This window comes from Oncorhynchus mykiss, chromosome 7, assembly GCF_013265735.2.
Source record: "Oncorhynchus mykiss isolate Arlee chromosome 7, USDA_OmykA_1.1, whole genome shotgun sequence".
In the NCBI taxonomy this organism is placed as follows: Eukaryota; Metazoa; Chordata; class Actinopteri; order Salmoniformes; family Salmonidae; genus Oncorhynchus; species Oncorhynchus mykiss.
The window spans coordinates 9628649-9646148 of NC_048571.1; the positions used below are offsets into that span (position 1 = coordinate 9628649).

At 45.0% G+C, this 17500-nt stretch overlaps 1 protein-coding gene across 2 annotated transcripts in view; it reads left to right on the forward strand.

Moving 5' to 3' along the window:
* LOC110515808 (receptor tyrosine-protein kinase erbB-4) overlaps positions 1 to 17500 on the forward strand; it is a 479351-nt gene that overhangs the window by 443374 nt on the left and 18477 nt on the right. For both annotated transcript variants that reach the window (XM_036982454.1, XM_036982455.1), the window contains exons 21-23: positions 12528 to 12683; positions 15031 to 15106; positions 15268 to 15414. In XM_036982454.1, the coding sequence (XP_036838349.1) occupies positions 12528 to 12683; positions 15031 to 15106; positions 15268 to 15414 (379 nt within the window). The remainder of the gene's footprint in view (positions 1 to 12527; positions 12684 to 15030; positions 15107 to 15267; positions 15415 to 17500) is intronic.

Below are 17500 nucleotides of genomic sequence, written 5' to 3' on the forward strand. Positions count from 1 at the left end.
TGCCGCCTTTTGAGCAAAAGCTAGTTAGCCAGTGTATACACTTAAGGGCTGTTGCACACACATTTTCTACCCATACTCTACTTAAACCCACACTGTAACCTTAGATCTCAGCTCTAATACACTCTTTTTTTTTTCTCTCTCTCTCTCTCTCTCTCTCTCTCTCTCTCTCTCTCTCTCTCTCTCTCTCACACTCCCCTTTACTCTGTCAACATCATCTTTCTATGGTATGCCAGATAGCTCTGCTTGTTCTTTCTCTCTGTCATGGCCACAGCACTTTTCTCAGGGCTTATTTTGAATACCTTAAAGGATAGGAAGCTTGAGTTTTTAGTCACCGATGTCACAACCTGCTTGCTGTAATTGTGTAATACCTTGTCTGTTCTTATTTTTGTTTTGTTAACTTTTCGGCATGTTCTCTGTGAAGTAGGCTATGGGAGTTTTGTAACTTATTGCTGGTGCGCTAGCTGACGGACATCTGGATTATATCTACTTTGGATTTCTCTTTCTCTCCATTGGCCTAGCAAAGCGCTTGCCTCCCCCTCACTAACTCAGCCGGCGTTCTTTTAAAAGTTTTACCATCAGATGGGCCCCAGCCCCGTCTTTTAATCTGTGATTATGTTTTAGCAGGCGTGTAGGGCTAACGTTAGCAGGCTAGTTGGCTAGCAACCTTGCAAGTTGATTTGTAAACAATACATTCATATTTGTTTGTAAATTGGCTGAAAATGAAATTGAAACCGATTTGGTTTATACATTTTAAGTTATTTATGTTGGAATTTACAGTACAGGGAATAGGCTGGCTTGCCGGGGCCTCCATATTACATCACACCGCAGAAAAAACACTTTTTCCCGACATGACTTCGGCATTCTTTGGAATTCTGATCCGTTTTATGTAATAACTCGAAAAATAAGTGCGGTGTAACTTTCCATTGGGACTTTTGATGATGATTCTAATGCCAATCCACATGTTACATGTGGTTACGTTTATGATACATACCCTTTTAAGAACCCTACCCTTTAAGATTCCTACTGTTTAAGAACCCTACCCTTTAAGATCCCTACTGTTTAAGAACCCTACCCTTTAAGATTCCTACTGTTTAAGAACCCTACCCTTTAAGATCCCTACTGTTTAAGAACCCTACCCTTTAAGATCCCTACTGTTTAAGAACCCTACCCTTTAAATAAATTAAAAACGTGCACCAGAGATTCATATTCAGAATATGAATAGAAAATTGACAAATACTGATTCACCAGGATTCAAACTGCGATCAACTATTGTGTTCTTGTTGCCCCTTTTAACTTCGTTAGTTAAAGTCTCACATACTATCTGAACAGAAGCAGGCTTGTTTACCTGGTTCCTTGTTAAATACTGTCTGAACAGAAGCAGGCTTGTTTACCTGGTTCGTTGAGGGACATTAGAACAGTACTGTGACCTGGAGACTTGCTTCACACCCTCACCCCTCATGAAGACACATTCTCCAAGGTCAGTGATGGGGAGGGGTGTGTGATCAGTGGCTCCCCCATGGCTGATAATCAGAGTTGTGTGTTTGTGAGAGGGAAGGTGTGTGTGTGTGTGTGTGTGTGTGTGTGTGAGAGGGAAGGTGTGTGTGTGTGTATGTGGCGGTAGGGCCTCAGCATGGTGTTTGCGTGTGTGTGTGTGTGTGTGTGTGTCTTTGTGTCTTGCTACAGTGTGTGGGAAGAACACAGTGTAACGAACCACAGAGTCAGCCTGCCAGACACTCAGACTCACTTGAACACTGATGGTGACAGTCCCAGCCAAGAGGTGGCCAAGATCTATCTTCTAGACAGATAACCTTGCAAAATTACAATTAGAATTCTTTATTACTTGGCATATTCACAAGTTCCTGGGTACTGAAAATGTTAAGTGAGTCACTATTGTTCCCTTAAATGCAGTAGAATGAGAAGGAAGGAGGAGGAAGAGGAACCAGAAAAGGAGGAGGAGGAGGAGGAGGAGGGTGAGGAGGAGGAGGGTGACGAGGAGGATGATGATAAAGAGGAGGAAGATGTGGAGGAGGAGGAGGAGAGGGGAAGGAGGAAGAAGAGAGTAAAGAGAGAGAGAGGATAGGGAAGGGACAAGGAGGAGGAGAAGAAACAGAGGGAGTAGAGGATTGATGGGGCTATTTATGCATCTATGCCATTACCTTCAACATTATTTACAATGGCACATTTTAGCATCACAAGTTATGACACCTAAACAACTACCATTACCTTCAACATTATTTACAATGGCACATCTTAGCATCACAAGTTATGACACCTAAACAACTACCATTACCTTCGACATTATATACAATGACACATCTCAGCATCACAACTAGTGACACCTAAACAACTACCAAGGCAACACTTCCAACACTCACAACATGACAGCGACGACATCAGTTCAATGTGGTCATAGTGTTTATGGCCCCAACCAACTACAGAGTGACAATATTTAGGTCCTCATTTCATTGTACACTGCTGCGCTCCACAATGTGCCCTTCATTGCGTTGTCACTATTCCCTATGTAGTGCACTACTTCTAACCAGGGTATGTAGGACCGCCTCCTAGGGCTCTGTTGAAATGTAGTCCACTACTTCTGACCTGGGTAGGTAGGACCGCCTCCTAGGGCTCTGTTGAAATGTAGTGCACTACTTCTGACCAGGGTCGGTAGGACCGCCTCCTAGGGCTCTGTTGAAATGTAGTGCACTACTTCTAACCAGGGTCGGTAGGACTGCCTCCTAGGGCTCTGTTGAAATGTAGTGCACTATTTCTAACCAGGGTCGGTAGGACTGCCTCCTAGGGCTCTGTTGAAATGTAGTGCACTACTTCTGACCAGGGTATGTAGGACCGCCTCCTAGGGCTCTGTTGAAATGTAGTGCACTACTCAGTAAAAAGAGTACCATTTGGGTTGCAACCTAGGACTGTAGGACAGTATTAATGTGCTATATTCACTGTGGATTCCTAATGCGTCCTAAAGCAGACAGAGAGGATAAATATTATGGAGGACGGCCCGTAGTCTGTCCGTTCTTCAAGGCTTTATTGTAATCAGCATCTCTATTGATCGGCCCCCGGGTCTGGGCCCCAGAAGTGATCTATTTTAAATACACTTCCACCCCACCACCTCCCACTCCCCCAATGCCGGAGTGCTGTCATTGCCCATTGTAATTCTATTGGCAGGACTCCATGGTAAGTAGGTAAGGAATGGAGCGTGGAGCAGTGTGATATTTATGGTATGTTTAGAGCTCTCTCTCTTCCTCTCTCTCTTTTTCTCTCTCTTTCTCTCTGTCTCTCTCTCGCTTCCTCTCTCTCTCGCGCACGCGCTTCCTCTCTCTCTCTCTCTCTTCCTCTCTCTCTCTCTCGCGTCCTCTCTCTCTCGCTTCCTCTCTCTCTCTTTCTCTCTCTCTGTCTCTGTCTCTCTCTCTCTCTCTGTCTCTGTCTCTGTCTCTGTCTCTCTCTCTCATTCTCTTGCTCTCTGTCTCTCTCCCTCTCTCTATCTCTATGTGTCTCTCTTTCACTCTCTCTCTCTGTCTCTCTCTCTCTCTAACTCCACCAGCCGTCTACACTATCCATTTATCCTCACATTCGTCTAGTGAACACCTCCACCGCCACCATGACACCGTGCTTTCCAACACAATTTACCTGACTCAGCTTTTGTGCTCTGTGAAAGCAGAGTCTAGCTGATATAAACCCCCGTATATTTTCAGGTTTCTGTATAACACGGAACCCAAACCGGCTGAGCGCGTGTGCCATCGCGCATACATTTATTTTGTCCCCCCACACATTATAATTGAATAATATAGATTTATTTGGCAACACTCGCGCACGCGACGTTAGGGGTGTAGCAGTGTTTCTCCATTGTCTAGTGGTAGAGGAGAGGGAGACAGACAGACACCCTTTCTCTCTCAATTCAATTCAATTCAATTCAATTCAAGGGCTTTATTGGCATGGGAAACATGTGTTAACATTGCCAAAGCAAGTGAGGTAGATAAAATATAAAGTGAATATATAAAGTGAAATAAACAATGAAAATTAACAGTAAACATTACACATACAGAAGTTTCAAAACAATAAAGACATTACAAATGTCATATTATATATACAGTGTTTTAACAATGTACAAATGGTGAAGGACACAAGATAAAATAAATAAGCATAAATATGGGTTGTATTTACAATGGTGTTTGTTCTTTACTGGTTGCACTTTTCTCGTGGCAACAGGTCACAAATCTTGCTGCTGTGATGGCACACTGTGGAATTTCACCCAGTAGATATGGGAGTTTTTCAAAATTGGATTTGTTTTCGAACTCTTTGTGTATCTGTGTAATCTGAGGGAAATATGTGTCTCTAATATGGTCATACATTGGGCAGGAGGTTAGGAAGTGCAGCTCAGTTTCCACCTCATTTTGTGTGCAGTGTGCACATAGCCTGTCTTCTCTTGAGAGCCATGTCTGCCTACGGCGGCCTTTCTCAATAGCAAGGCTATGCTCACTGAGTCTGTACATAGTCAAAGCTTTCCTTAATTTTGGGTCAGTCACAGTGGTCAGGTATTCTGCCGCTGTGTACTCTCTGTGTAGGGCCAAATAGCATTCTAGTTTGCTCTGTTTTTTTGTTAATTCTTTCCAATGTGTCAAGTAATTATCTTTTTGTTTTCTCATGATTTGGTTGGGTCTAATTGTGCTGCTGTCCTGGGGCTCTGTGGGGTGTGTTTGTGTTTGTGAACAGAGCCCCAGGACCAGCTTGCTTACGGGACTCTTCTCCAGGTTCATCTCTCTGTAGGTGATGGCTTTGTTGTGGAAGGTTTGGGAATCGCTTCCTTTTAGGTGTTTGTAGAATTTAACGGCTCTTTTCTGGATTTTGATAATTAGTGGGTATCGGCCTAATTCTGCTCGGCATGCATTATTTGGTGTTCTACGTTGTACACAGAGGATATTTTTGCAGAATTCTGCGTGCAGAGTCTCAATTTGGTGTTTGTCCCATTTTGTGAAGTCTTGGTTGGTGAGCGGACCCCAGACCTCACAACCATAAAGGGCAATGGGCTCTATGACTGGTTCAAGTATTTTTAGCCAAATCCTAATTGGTATGTTGAAATTTATGTTCCTTTTGATGGCATAGAATGCCCTTCTTGCCTTGTCTCTCAGATCGTTCACAGCTTTGTGGAAGTTACCTGTGGCGCTGATGTTTAGGCCGAGGTCCATATCGTTTTTTGTGTGCTCAAGGGCAATGGTGTCTAGATGGAATGTGTATTTGTGGTCCTGGTGACTGGACATTTTTTGGAACACCATTATTTTGGTCTTACTGAGATTTACTGTCAGGTCTGACAGAATCTGTGCATAAGATCTAGGTGCTGCTGTAGGCCCTCCTTGGTTGGTGACAGAAGCACCAGATCATCAGCAAACAGCAGACATTTGACTTCGGATTCTAGTAGGGTGAGGCCGGGTGCTGCAGACTTTTCTAGTGCCCGCGCCAATTCGTTGATATATATGTTGAAGAGGGTGGGGCTTAATCTGCATCCCTGTCTAACCCCACGACCATGTGCGAAGAAATGTGTGTGTTTTTTGCCAATTTTAACCGCACACTTGTTGTTTGTGTACATGGATTTCATAATGTCGTATGTTTTACCCCAACACCACTTTCCATCAGTTTGTATAGCAGACCCTCATGCCAAATTGAGTCAAAGGCTTTTTTGAAAGCAACAAAGCATGAGAAGACTTTGCCTTTGTTTTGGTTTGTTTGGTTGTCAATTAGGGTGTGCAGGGCGGAATACATGGTCTGTTGTACGGTAATTTGGTAAAAAGCCAATTTGACATTTGCTCAGTACATTGTTTTCATTGAGGAAATGTACGAGTCTGCTGTTAATGATAATGCAGAGGATTTTCCCAAGGTTACTGTTGACGCATATTCCATGGTAGTTATTGGGGTCAAATTTGTCTCCACTTTTGTGGATTGGGTGATCAGTCCTTGGTTCCAGATATTGGGGAAGATGCCAGAGCTAAGGATGATGTTAAAGAGTTTTAGTATAGCCAATTGGAATTTGTTGTCTGTATATTTGATCATTTCATTGAGGATACCATCAACACCACAGGCCTTTTTGGGTTGGAGGGTTTTTATTTTGTCCTGTAACTCATTCAATGTAATTGGAGAATCCAGTGGGTTCTGGTAGTCTTTAATAGTTGATTCTAAGATCTGTATTTGATCATGTATATGTTTTTGCTCTTTATTCTTTGTTATAGAGACACCCCCCCCCCCCCTCTCTGTCTGTTTCTCCACTGTCTACTGGTAGAGGAGAGGAAGGGAGACAGACACCCCCCTCTCTCTCTCTGTCTGTTTCTCCACTGTCTAGTGGTAGAGGAGAGGGAGGGAGACAGACACCCCCCTCTCTCTCTCTGTCTGTTTCTCCACTGTCTAGTGGTAGAGGAGACAGACAACCCCCCCCCCCCCCTCTCTCTCTGTCTGTTTCTCCACTGTCTAGTGCTAGAGGAGAGGGAGGGAGACAGACACCCCCCCCCCCCCCCCCCACCCACTCTCTCTCTGTCTGTTTCTCCACTGTCTAGTGGTAGAGGAGACAGACAACCCCCCCCCCTCTCTCTCTGTCTGTTTCTCCACTGTCTAGTGGTAGAGGAGAGGGAAGGAGACAGACACCACCCCCCCACCCCCCCCCCCCCCCCCCCACCCCCTCTGTCTGTTTCTCCACTGTCTAGTGGTAGAGGAGAGGAGGGAGACAGACACCCCCCTCTCTCTCTCTGTCTGTTTCTCCACTGTCTAGTGGTAGAGGAGAGGGAGGGAGACAGACACCCCCCTCTCTCTCTCTGTCTGTTTCTACACTGTCTAGTGGTAGAGAAGAGGGGGGAGACAGACACCCCCCTCTCTGTCTCTGTCTGTTTCTCGACTCTCTAGTGGTAGAGGAGAGGGAGACAGACACCCCCCTCTGTCTGTTTCTCCACTGTCTAGTGGTAGAGGAGAGGAGGGAGACAGACACCCTCCTCTCTCTCTCTCTCTGTCTGTTTCTCCACTGTCTAGTGGTAGAGGAGAGGGAGGGAGACAGACACTCCCCTCTTTACCGGGGCTTTTATTGATCACACCACAAAGTGCCATTCACTTGTTTATCATCCAGAATAATGCACTTCAATTGGCCCTCCTCCCTGTCTGCCTCTGTGTGTGTTTTGGCTTGCTTTGTGTGTGTGTGTTTGTGTGTGTTTGTGTGTGTGTGCACGTGCCTGCCTGCCTGTGTGCGTGCCTGCTTATCTGCGTCCGTGTGTGTGTATTGTGTGTTTGCAGCCACACGCATCGATGTTCCCATCCAGTCCATTGAGCAACAAATGAAGGCGGAGAACAGAGTCCCCACAGTCTTACCACAAGCCTCTATGATTTCCTCCACTTCACAGCTTCGCTCATTGGGCTTTGTCATCAACATTAATGTGTTGGCAGGACATCAATTTTCTCCAATGACTAACCATCTTGATAATAGGCCCAATTGCAGTGTGTGTATACACATTGAGGGGAGCTTGAAATTCCGATGCATTCTGTCAAACTGTGACAAGCTTAGCTGTAAACACTACAGCCAGGTCACCTGTCATACAGGTCAGAATTCGATGTCCATCCATGTGTGAGGACGTTGGGAGATGACGTAGAAACCAGACACTCGGGGGGCAACAGTGACCGCTGTTACCTTCTAGTAGGTTTGGGTTTTACTAGGGTGTAATCCTCTGCCAAAGGTAATCATCTGGTGCCAAAGGTTACAAGTTTCAATCCAATGTTGATAGTTTTGTTTTAAACCTTTCCCAGACATTAGCCCTAACCTTAACCATTGAGTTAATGCCTAACCTTAACCATTCAGAGTTAATGCCTAACCTTCCCCATTCAGAGTTAATGCCTAACCTTCCCCATTCAGAGTTAATGCTTAACTTTAACCATTCAGAGTTAATGCCTTACCTTCACCATTCAGAGTTAATGCCTAACCTTAACTATTCAGAGTTAATGTCTAACCTTAACCATTCAGAGTTAATGCCTAACCTTCACCATTCAGAGTTAATGCCTAACCTTCACCATTCAGAGTTAATGCCTAACCTTCCTCATTCAGAGTTAATGCCTGAACTTTACCATTCAGAGTTAATGCCTGAACTTTACCATTCAGAGTTAATGCCTGAACTTAACCATTCAGAGTTAATGCCTGAACTTAACCATTCAGAGTTAATGCCTGAACTTAACCATTCAGAGTTAATGCCTGAACTTAATCTTAAACACTTCGACATTTGACTTTTGGAACAACCTAGAAATTTGACATTTGAGAAACATGTATGAACTTCTTATTCTAACATGAGACTGTGAGAGCAGGTAGAAACATGTATGAACTTCTTATTCTAACATGAGACTGTGAGAGCAGGTAGAAACATGTATGAACGTCTTATTCTAACGTGAGAATGTGAGAGCAGGTAGAAACATGTATGAACGTCTTATTCTAACATGAGACTGTGAGAGCAGGTAGAAACATGTATGAACGTCTTATTCTAACGTGAGAATGTGAGAGCAGGTAGAAACATGTATGAACGTCTTATTCTAACGTGAGAATGTGAGAGCAGGTAGAAACATGTATGAACGTCTTATTCTAACGTGAGAATGTGAGAGCAGGTAGAAACATGTATGACGCTGTAGTGGGAGTGTGTCAAAGATACGCAAACACACACAAACAATTCAGGGTGTGACATACACACACACACGATCCCACTTTAAGCCGGTCCTCTACATACACACAGGTCAAGTCTGAATACCTGTACCTACGTTCTGAATCAGATAGGGGACGGACTGTACCAACATGAGTCTGAATAACATACCTACGTTCTGAATCAGATAGGGGACGGACTGTACCAACATGAGTCTGAATAACATACCTACGTTCTGAATCAGATAGGGGACGGACTGTACCAACATGAGTCTGAATAACATACCTACGTTCTGAATCAGATAGGGGACGGACTGTACCAACATGAGTCTGAATAACATACCTACGTTCTGAATCAGATAGGGGACGGACTGTACCAACATGAGTCTGAATAACATACCTACGTTCTGAATCAGATAGGGGACGGACTGTACCAACATGAGTCTGAATACCTGTACCTACTGTGGCAAACCTCTTCAAGGTTAGGAGCGTTTGTCACAAATTAAGTGGTAAACTGTCACCAAATCACCCAAGAATGAGAGTTCTTTCGAACAGGACAGTACCTGTTTGTGTGTTTCTCCGTCCTGGTCCACCCAGGCCGTAGGCGAGGTCAAGGATAGCAGGGTTCGTTACACGAATCGGGTTCTCGGTAGGTCCAGGTCCAAACGCCAACAGGTAAGTCCAAAACAATCCAGCTCATACACGGTAAATCCAGCCAATCTCTATTGTCTCTTTCTCTATTGTTCATAGATCCTTCCAGCACGCTCTCTCTCTCTTCCTGGTTTTTCTTGACCCTTTATCTGTGATTCGGCTCCACTTTCTGAGGGTTCCCCTTGCTTCTGGGACTTGTAGTTTTGGCGGTCGGCCATTTTGTGATCTGTAGTTCTGACAGGGGTGGCCATTTTAGTGATCGGGCAGAGCCCGTTTATTAGTTCTGCTCTCACATATCTGCCATTTATCACTCGACCCCCTTCTTTGCCACACTACGTTCTGAATCAGATAGGGGACGGACTGTACCAACATGAGTCTGAATACCTGTACCTACGTTCTATATCAGATAGGGGACGGACTGTACCAACATGAGTCTGAATACCTGTACCTACGTTCTGAATCAGATAGGGGACGGACTGTACCAACATGAGTCTGAATAACATACCTACATTCTAAATCAGATAGGGGACGGACTGTACCAACATGAGTCTGAATACCTGTACCTACGTTCTGAATCAGATAGGGGACAGACTGTACCAACATGAGTCTGAATAACATACCTACGTTCTGAATCAGATAGGGGACGGACTGTACCAACATGAGTCTGAATACCTGTACCTACGTTCTGAATCAGATAGGGGACGGACTGTACCAACATGAGTCTGAATAACATACCTACATTCTGAATCAGATAGGGGACGGACTGTACCAACATGAGTCTGAATACCTGTACCTACGTTCTGAATCAGATAGGGGACGGCCTGTACCAACATGAAATAATGATGGGTAACAATGCAGGTACGCATCTGTTGACATTCTCAGTATGGAGGAGTATGTTGGTAAGAGTATACATTCTTACTAAGTAGTACGTTCTAAATAGTAGGTAATATGATTATTACACAGTATGCAGTACATTCTAAATAGTAGGTAGTATGATTATTACACGGTATGCAGTACATTCTAAATAGTAGGTAGTATGATTATTACACAGTATGCAGTACATTCTAAATAGTAGATAATATGATTATTACACGGTATGCAGTACATTCTGTATAGTAGGTAATATCATTATCACATGGTATGCAGTACATTCTGCATAGTAGGTCATATGATTATTACACAGTTTGCAGTTCTAGTAAATAGTAGACAAGACACATGGCCATACAGTCTCTCTCTGGCACACACACACACCTGCTTTATTTCTACGAGTACGTCTCTCTGTCGGCCCTGTCTTATCATATTGTCCCCGTCTGAGGGGGGTGTAAATCTAAATGATGTGTAATCACCGCCCACACACCGCCCAGTGTGTGGACTGGGCGGTGTGTGGATGGGAGGTGTGTGGATGGGAGGTGTGTGGACTGGGCGGTGTGTGGATGGGAGGTGTGAACTGGGCGGTGTGTGGATGGGAGGTGTGTGGACTGGGCGGTGTGTGGATGGGAGGTGTGTGGACTGGGCGGTATGTGGACTGGGCGGTGTGTGGACTGGGCGGTGTGTGGACTAGGAGGTGTGTGGACTAGGAGGTGTGTGGACTGGGAGGTGTGTGGACTGGGAGGTGTGTGGACTGGGAGGTGTGTGGACTGGGCGGTATGTGGACTGGGCGGTGTGTGGACTGGGAGGTGTGTGGACTGGGAGATGTGTGTACTGGGAGGTGTGTGGACTGGGCGGTGTGTGGACTGGGCGGTGTGTGGACTGGGCGGTGTGTGGATTGGGAGGTGTGTGTGTGAAGGCGAGGTTCATACACCTCCTGTCCCGGTCTGTCAGGGTCACTCTCCCTAACACACCTCCTGTCCCAATCTGTCAGGGAGAACAGGGCAGGGCAGGGAGAACAGGGCAGGACAGGGCCGGGAGACCAGGGTAGGGAGAACATGGCAGGACAGGGCCGGGAGACCAGGGTAGGGAGAACAGGGCAGGACAGGGCCAGGAGACCAGGGTAGGGAGACCAGGGCAGGACAGGACCGGGAGACCAGGGTAGGGAGAACAGGGCAAGACAGGGCCAGGAGACCAGGGTAGGGAGAACAGGGCAGGACAGGGCCAGGAGACCAGGGTAGGGAGAACAGGGCAAGACAGGGCCCGGAGACCAGGGTAGGGAGAGCAGGGCAGGACAGGGCCAGGAGACCAGGGTAGGGAGAACAGGGCAGGACAGGGCCCGGAGACCAGGGTAGGGTGAACAGGGCAGGACAGGGCCAGGAGACCAGGGTAGGGAGACCAGGGCAGGACAGGGCCAGGAGACCAGGGTAGGGAGAACAGGGCAGGACAGGGCCCGGAGACCAGGCTAGGGAGAACAGGGCAGGACAGGGCCAGGAGACCAGGGTAGGGAGAACAGGGCAGGACAGGGCCGGGAGACTAGGGTAGGGAGAACAGGGCAGGACAGGGCCAGGAGACCAGGGTAGGGTGAACAGGGCAGGGAGAACAGCGCAGGGCAGGGAGAAGAGAGAATGGTGGTGGTGTTGATGTTGATGATGATAATGATTGTGACGATAATGATTGTGATGATGATGATGATGATGATGATTGTGATGGAAATGGCAATACACAATCAGAAAAATTGTGTATTTCTCTCTCCCTCCCTCTCTCGCTGTCAATCTCTCTATCTCTATTTGTCTCTCCCTCTCTCGCTCTCTCCCTCCCTCTCTTGCTGTCGATCTCTCTATTTCTATTGTCTCTCCCTCTCTCGCTCTCTCCCTCCCTCTCTCGCTGTCAATCTCTCTCTATCTCTATCTACTCTATCCTATCTCTATCTCTCCTCTCCCCCCTCTCTCTATATTTGTCTCTCTCTCTCGCTCTGTCTCTCTATCTCCTCTTTCCTCTCTATCTCTCTCCCCTCTCCCTTCCTCCTCCTCTCTCTCTCTCTCTCTCTCTCTCTCTCTCTCTCTCTCTCTCTCTGTCTCTCTCTCTCTATCTTCCTTCTCTCTCTCTCTCTCTCCTCTCCCCCCTCTCTCTCTATTTGTCTCTCTCTCTCGCTCTGTCTCTCTATCTCCTCTTTCCTCTCTCTATCTGTCTCCCCTCTCCCTTCCTCCTCTCTCTCTCCCCCTCTCTCTCTCTTCCTCCTCTCTCTCTCTCCCTCTTCTCTCTCCTTCTCTATATCCCTCCCCTCTCTTTCTCTCTCTCCCTCTCTCTCTCCCTCCTCTCTCTTTCTCTCTCTCTCTCTCTACCACCATCCCAGGGTATGATGTATCTGGAGGAGAGAAGGCTGGTCCACAGAGATCTGGCAGCCCGTAATGTTCTGGTCAAGTCCCCCAACCACATCAAGATCACTGACTTTGGCCTGGCCAGACTGCTGGACGTCGACGAGAAAGAGTATAACGCTGACGGGGGCAAGGTGTGTGTGTGTGTGTGTGTGTGTGTGTGTGTGTGTGTGTGTGTGTGTGTGTGTGTGTGTGTGTGTGTGTGTGTGTTTGTGTGTGTGTGTGTGTGTGTGTGTGTGTGTGTGTGTGTGTGTGTGTGTGTGTGTGTGTGTGTGTGTGTGTGTGTGTGTGTGTGTGTGTGTGTGTGTGTGTGTGTGTGTGTGTGCGTGCGTGCGTGCGTGCGTGTGTGTTGCGATGGTATACAGAATCACATCTAAATGTTTAATGTAAACTATTGATTAATATATACACTCCCGTTTAAAAGTTTGGGGTCATTTAGAAATGTCCTTGTTTTTGAAAGACATCAAATTGATCAGATATAAAGTGTAGACATTGTTAATGTTGTAAATGACTATTGTAAACGGCTGATTTTTTATGGAATGTCTACATAGGCGTACAGAGGCACATTATCAGCTACCATTTTTATTTTAAAACATTTGCAAAAATGTCTGAAAACCTGTTTTCACTTCGTCATGATGGGGTATTGCGATGTCATGATGGGGTATTGTGATGTCATGATGGGGTGTTGTGATGTCATGATGGGGTATTGTGATGTCATGATGGGGTATTGCGATGTCATGATGGGGTATTGTGATGTCATGATGGGGTGTTGTGATGTCATGATGGGGTATTGTGATGTCATGATGGGGTATTGTGATGTCATGATGGGGTATTGTGATGTCATGATGTGGTATTGTGATGTCATGGTGGGGTATTGTGTGTAGATGGATGAGGAAAAAGTTTTTTTAAATTCATTTTTGAATAAGGCTGTAACGTAACAAAATGTGGAAAGAGTCGAGGGGTCTGAATACTTTCTGAATGCACTGAATACCATTGAAAACAAGCGTGTTTCATTTTCCTCTTGAAGTTGCAGTAGAGAAGAGAGTGAGAGATGAAACCCAGTTAATATGGACAGGATATAATACCGGTCATGTTCTAGTAGGTAATAGGTTTCCACAGTGTACCTACCTGCTGGAGGTAATTGGGTCCTCCAGTCCAGAAGAAAATCACATGATGTGGTACTGGTTGCTATGACGGCCAATGTTGACATGTTGTACATTTCACTGTAACAAGTGTTACACTGGCATATCACTGTCCATCCCAGAAAATGCCTTGCAACATGCAGTAGTCAGCCTTGGATCCAAGATCATGCACATAATGAAAGCTAACCTTCATATTTTGAAGACTGTTTCATTTCATTTCAATTCCTGCCATGGATATGAATGGAACGTAATGGAATGAGGCTACTCAACTCCTGCCATGGATATGAATGGAACATAATGGAATGAGGCTACTCAATTCCTGACTAGGATATGAATGGAACGTAATGGAAGGAGGCTACTCAACTCCTGCCATGGATATGAATGGAACGTAATGGAATGAGGCTACTCAACTCCTGCCATGGATATGAATGGAACATAATGGAATGAGGCTACTCAATTCCTGCCATGGATATGAATGGAACGTAATGGAATGAGGCTACTCAACTCCTGCCATGGATATGAATGGAACATAATGGAATGAGGCTACTCAATTCCTGCCATGGATATGAATGGAACGTAATGGAATGAGGCTACTCAACTCCTGCCACGGATATGAATGGAACGTAATGGAATGAGGCTACTCAACTCCTGCCATGGATATGAATGGAACGTAATGGAATGAGGCTACTCAACTCCTGCCATGGATATGAATGGAACATAATGGAATGAGGCTACTCAATTCCTGCCATGGATATGAATGTAGATGGTATTAACTGTTAAAAGTGTTAAGGTCAGTTCTACCAGGAATATGAAAACAGATCATCTATTTTTCTACATAGACCCATCACAACCTTTCCATCTGATGCATGATGATGAATCAGAGAGTTTTAGGTTGGAGAGGAAACATTCACCAACACTTGTCTGTTCTCTCTTGACATTTGTATCATCAGTGCACTAGAGTGAATAATCCTTCTCTCTCTCGCCACCTCTCCCTTTGTCTCTCTCATCCCCTCCCTCTCATCTCTCTCTCATCCCCCCTCTGTCTCTCTCTCTTTCTCTCTCTCTCTCCCTCTCTCTCTCTCTCTCTCTCTCTCTCTCTCTCTCTATCTCTCTCTCTCATCCCCCCTCTGTCTCTCCCTCTTTCTCTCTCTCTCTCTATCTCTCTCTCTCATCCCCCCTCTGTCTCTCCCTCTTTCTCTCTCTCTCTCTCTCTCTCTCTCTCTCTCTCTCTCTCTCTCTCTCATCCCCTCTCACTCTCTTTCTCTTGTTCTCTCTCTCGCACTCTCACTCCCCTCCCTGCTCTCGCTCTCTCTCCCCCTTTCTCTCTCTCTCTCTCTAGATGCCCATTAAGTGGATGGCATTGGAGTGTATTCACTACAGGAAGTTCACACACCAGAGTGATGTGTGGAGCTACGGTGCGTGTGACATTACAAACAAACGATACTAGACGCATCATTTGCCAAAATGACCTGACTTCCTGTTTCTCCTTTCTCTCTCTTTCTCTTTCCCTCTCGTTTTCTCTTTCTTTCTATCTTACTTGCTTTCTTCCTCTCTCCCTATCTTTCTCTCTCTCCAGGTGTTACTATCTGGGAGCTGATGACTTTTGGAGGGAAGCCGTATGACGGCATCCCCACGCGGGAGATCCCAGACATCCTGGAGAAGGGCGAGCGTCTGCCTCAGCCTCCCATCTGCACCATAGACGTCTATATGGTCATGGTTAAATGTACGTATGATACAGTTGAAGTCAGAAGTTTACGTACACTTAGGTTGGAGTCATTAAAACTCATTTTTTAACCATTCCACTCATTTCTTGTTAACAAACTGTAGTTTTGGCAGGTTGGTTAGGACATCTACTTTGTGCATGACACAAGTAATTTTTCCAACAATTGTTTATAGACACACTTATAATTCACTGTATCACATTTCCAGTGGGTCAGAAGTTTACATACACTAAGTTCACTGTGCCTTTAAACAGCTTGGAAAATTCCAGAAGATTATGTCATGGCTTTAGAAGCTTCTGATAGGCTAATTGACATTCTTTGAGTCAATTGGAGGTGTACCTGTGGATGTATTTCAAGGCCTCGCTTCAAACTCAGTACCTCTTTGCTTGACATCATGGGAAAATCACACGAAATCAGCCAAGACTTCAGAATAGTTTTTTAGACCTCCACAAGTCTGGTTCATCCTTGGGAGCAATTTCCAAATGCCTGAAGGTACCACGTTCATCTGTACAAACAATAGTACGCAAGTATAAACACCATGGGACCACGCAGCCGTCATACCGCTCAGGAAGGAGACGCGTTCTGTCTCCTAGAGATGAACGTACTTCGGTGCGAAAAGTGCAAATCAATCCCAAAACAACAACAAAGGACCTTGTGAAGATGCTGGAGGAAACAAACGTATCTATATCCACAGTAAAACGAGTCCTATGTTGACATAACCTGAAAGGCAACTCAGCAAGGAAGAAGCCACTGCTCCAAAACTGCCATAAAAAAGTCAGACTACGGTTTGCAACTGCACATGGGGACAACGACTGTACTTTTTGGAGAAATGTCCTCTGGTCTGATGAAACAAAAATAGAACTGTTTGGCCACAATGACCATCGTTATGTTTGAAGGAAAAAGGGGGAGGCTTGCAAGCCGAAGAACACCATCCCAACAGTGAAGCACGTGGGTGGCAGCATCATGTTGTGTGGGTGCTTTGCTGCAGGAGGGACTGGTGCACTTTATAAACTAGATGGCATCATGTGGAGGAAAAGTACGTGGATATATTGAAGCAACATCTCAAGACATCAGAAGTTAAAGCTTGGTTGCAAATGGGTCTTCCAAATGGACAATGACCCCAAGAATACTTCCAAAGTTGTGGACAACTGGCTTAAGGACAACAAAGTCAAGCAATTGGAGTGGAGACGTGTGGAGGTCTTGGCTGATTTCCCAAATTATGTCAATTAGCCTATCAGAAGCTTCTAAAGCCATCATTTTCTGGAATTTTCCAAGGCACAGTCAACTTAGTGTATGTAAACTTCTGACCCACTGAAATTGTGATACAGTGAATTATGTGTGAAAGTGAAATAATCTGTCTGTAAACAATTGTTGGAAAAATGACTTGTGTCATGCACAAAGTAGATGTCCTAACCGACTTGCCAAAACTATAATTTGTTAACAAGAAATTTGTGGAATGGTTGAAAAACGAGTTCTAATGACTCCAAACTAAGTGTATGTAAACTTCCGACTTCAACTGTATATAATGATATATATGATTATTCAGCTTGTCTGCTCAACCGCCCGCCTGATATATATATAGGCTACATCTTGTCTGGTCAACCTGATATATGTATATATATATACAGTGGGGCAAAAAAATATTTAGTCAGCCACCAATTGTGCAAGTTCTCCCACTTAAAAAGATGAGAGAGGCCTGTAATTTTCATCATAGGTACACTTCAACTATGACAGACAAAATGAGAAAAAATCACATTGTAGGATTTTTTATGAATTTATTTGCAAATTATACATTATACATTATGAAAATTATACATTATACATAGCCCACCTATAATTTAGCCCAAACAACTACCTCTTTCCCTACTGTATTTAATTAATTAATTTATTTTGCTCCTTTGCACCCCATTATTTTTATTTCGACTTTGCACATTCTTCCATTGCAAATCTACCATTCCAGTGTTTTACTTGCTATATTGTATTTACTTTGCCACCATGGCCTTTTTTTTTGCCTTTACCTCCCTTATTTCACCTCATTTGCTCACATCGTATATAGACTTGTTTCTACTGTATTATTGACTGTATGTT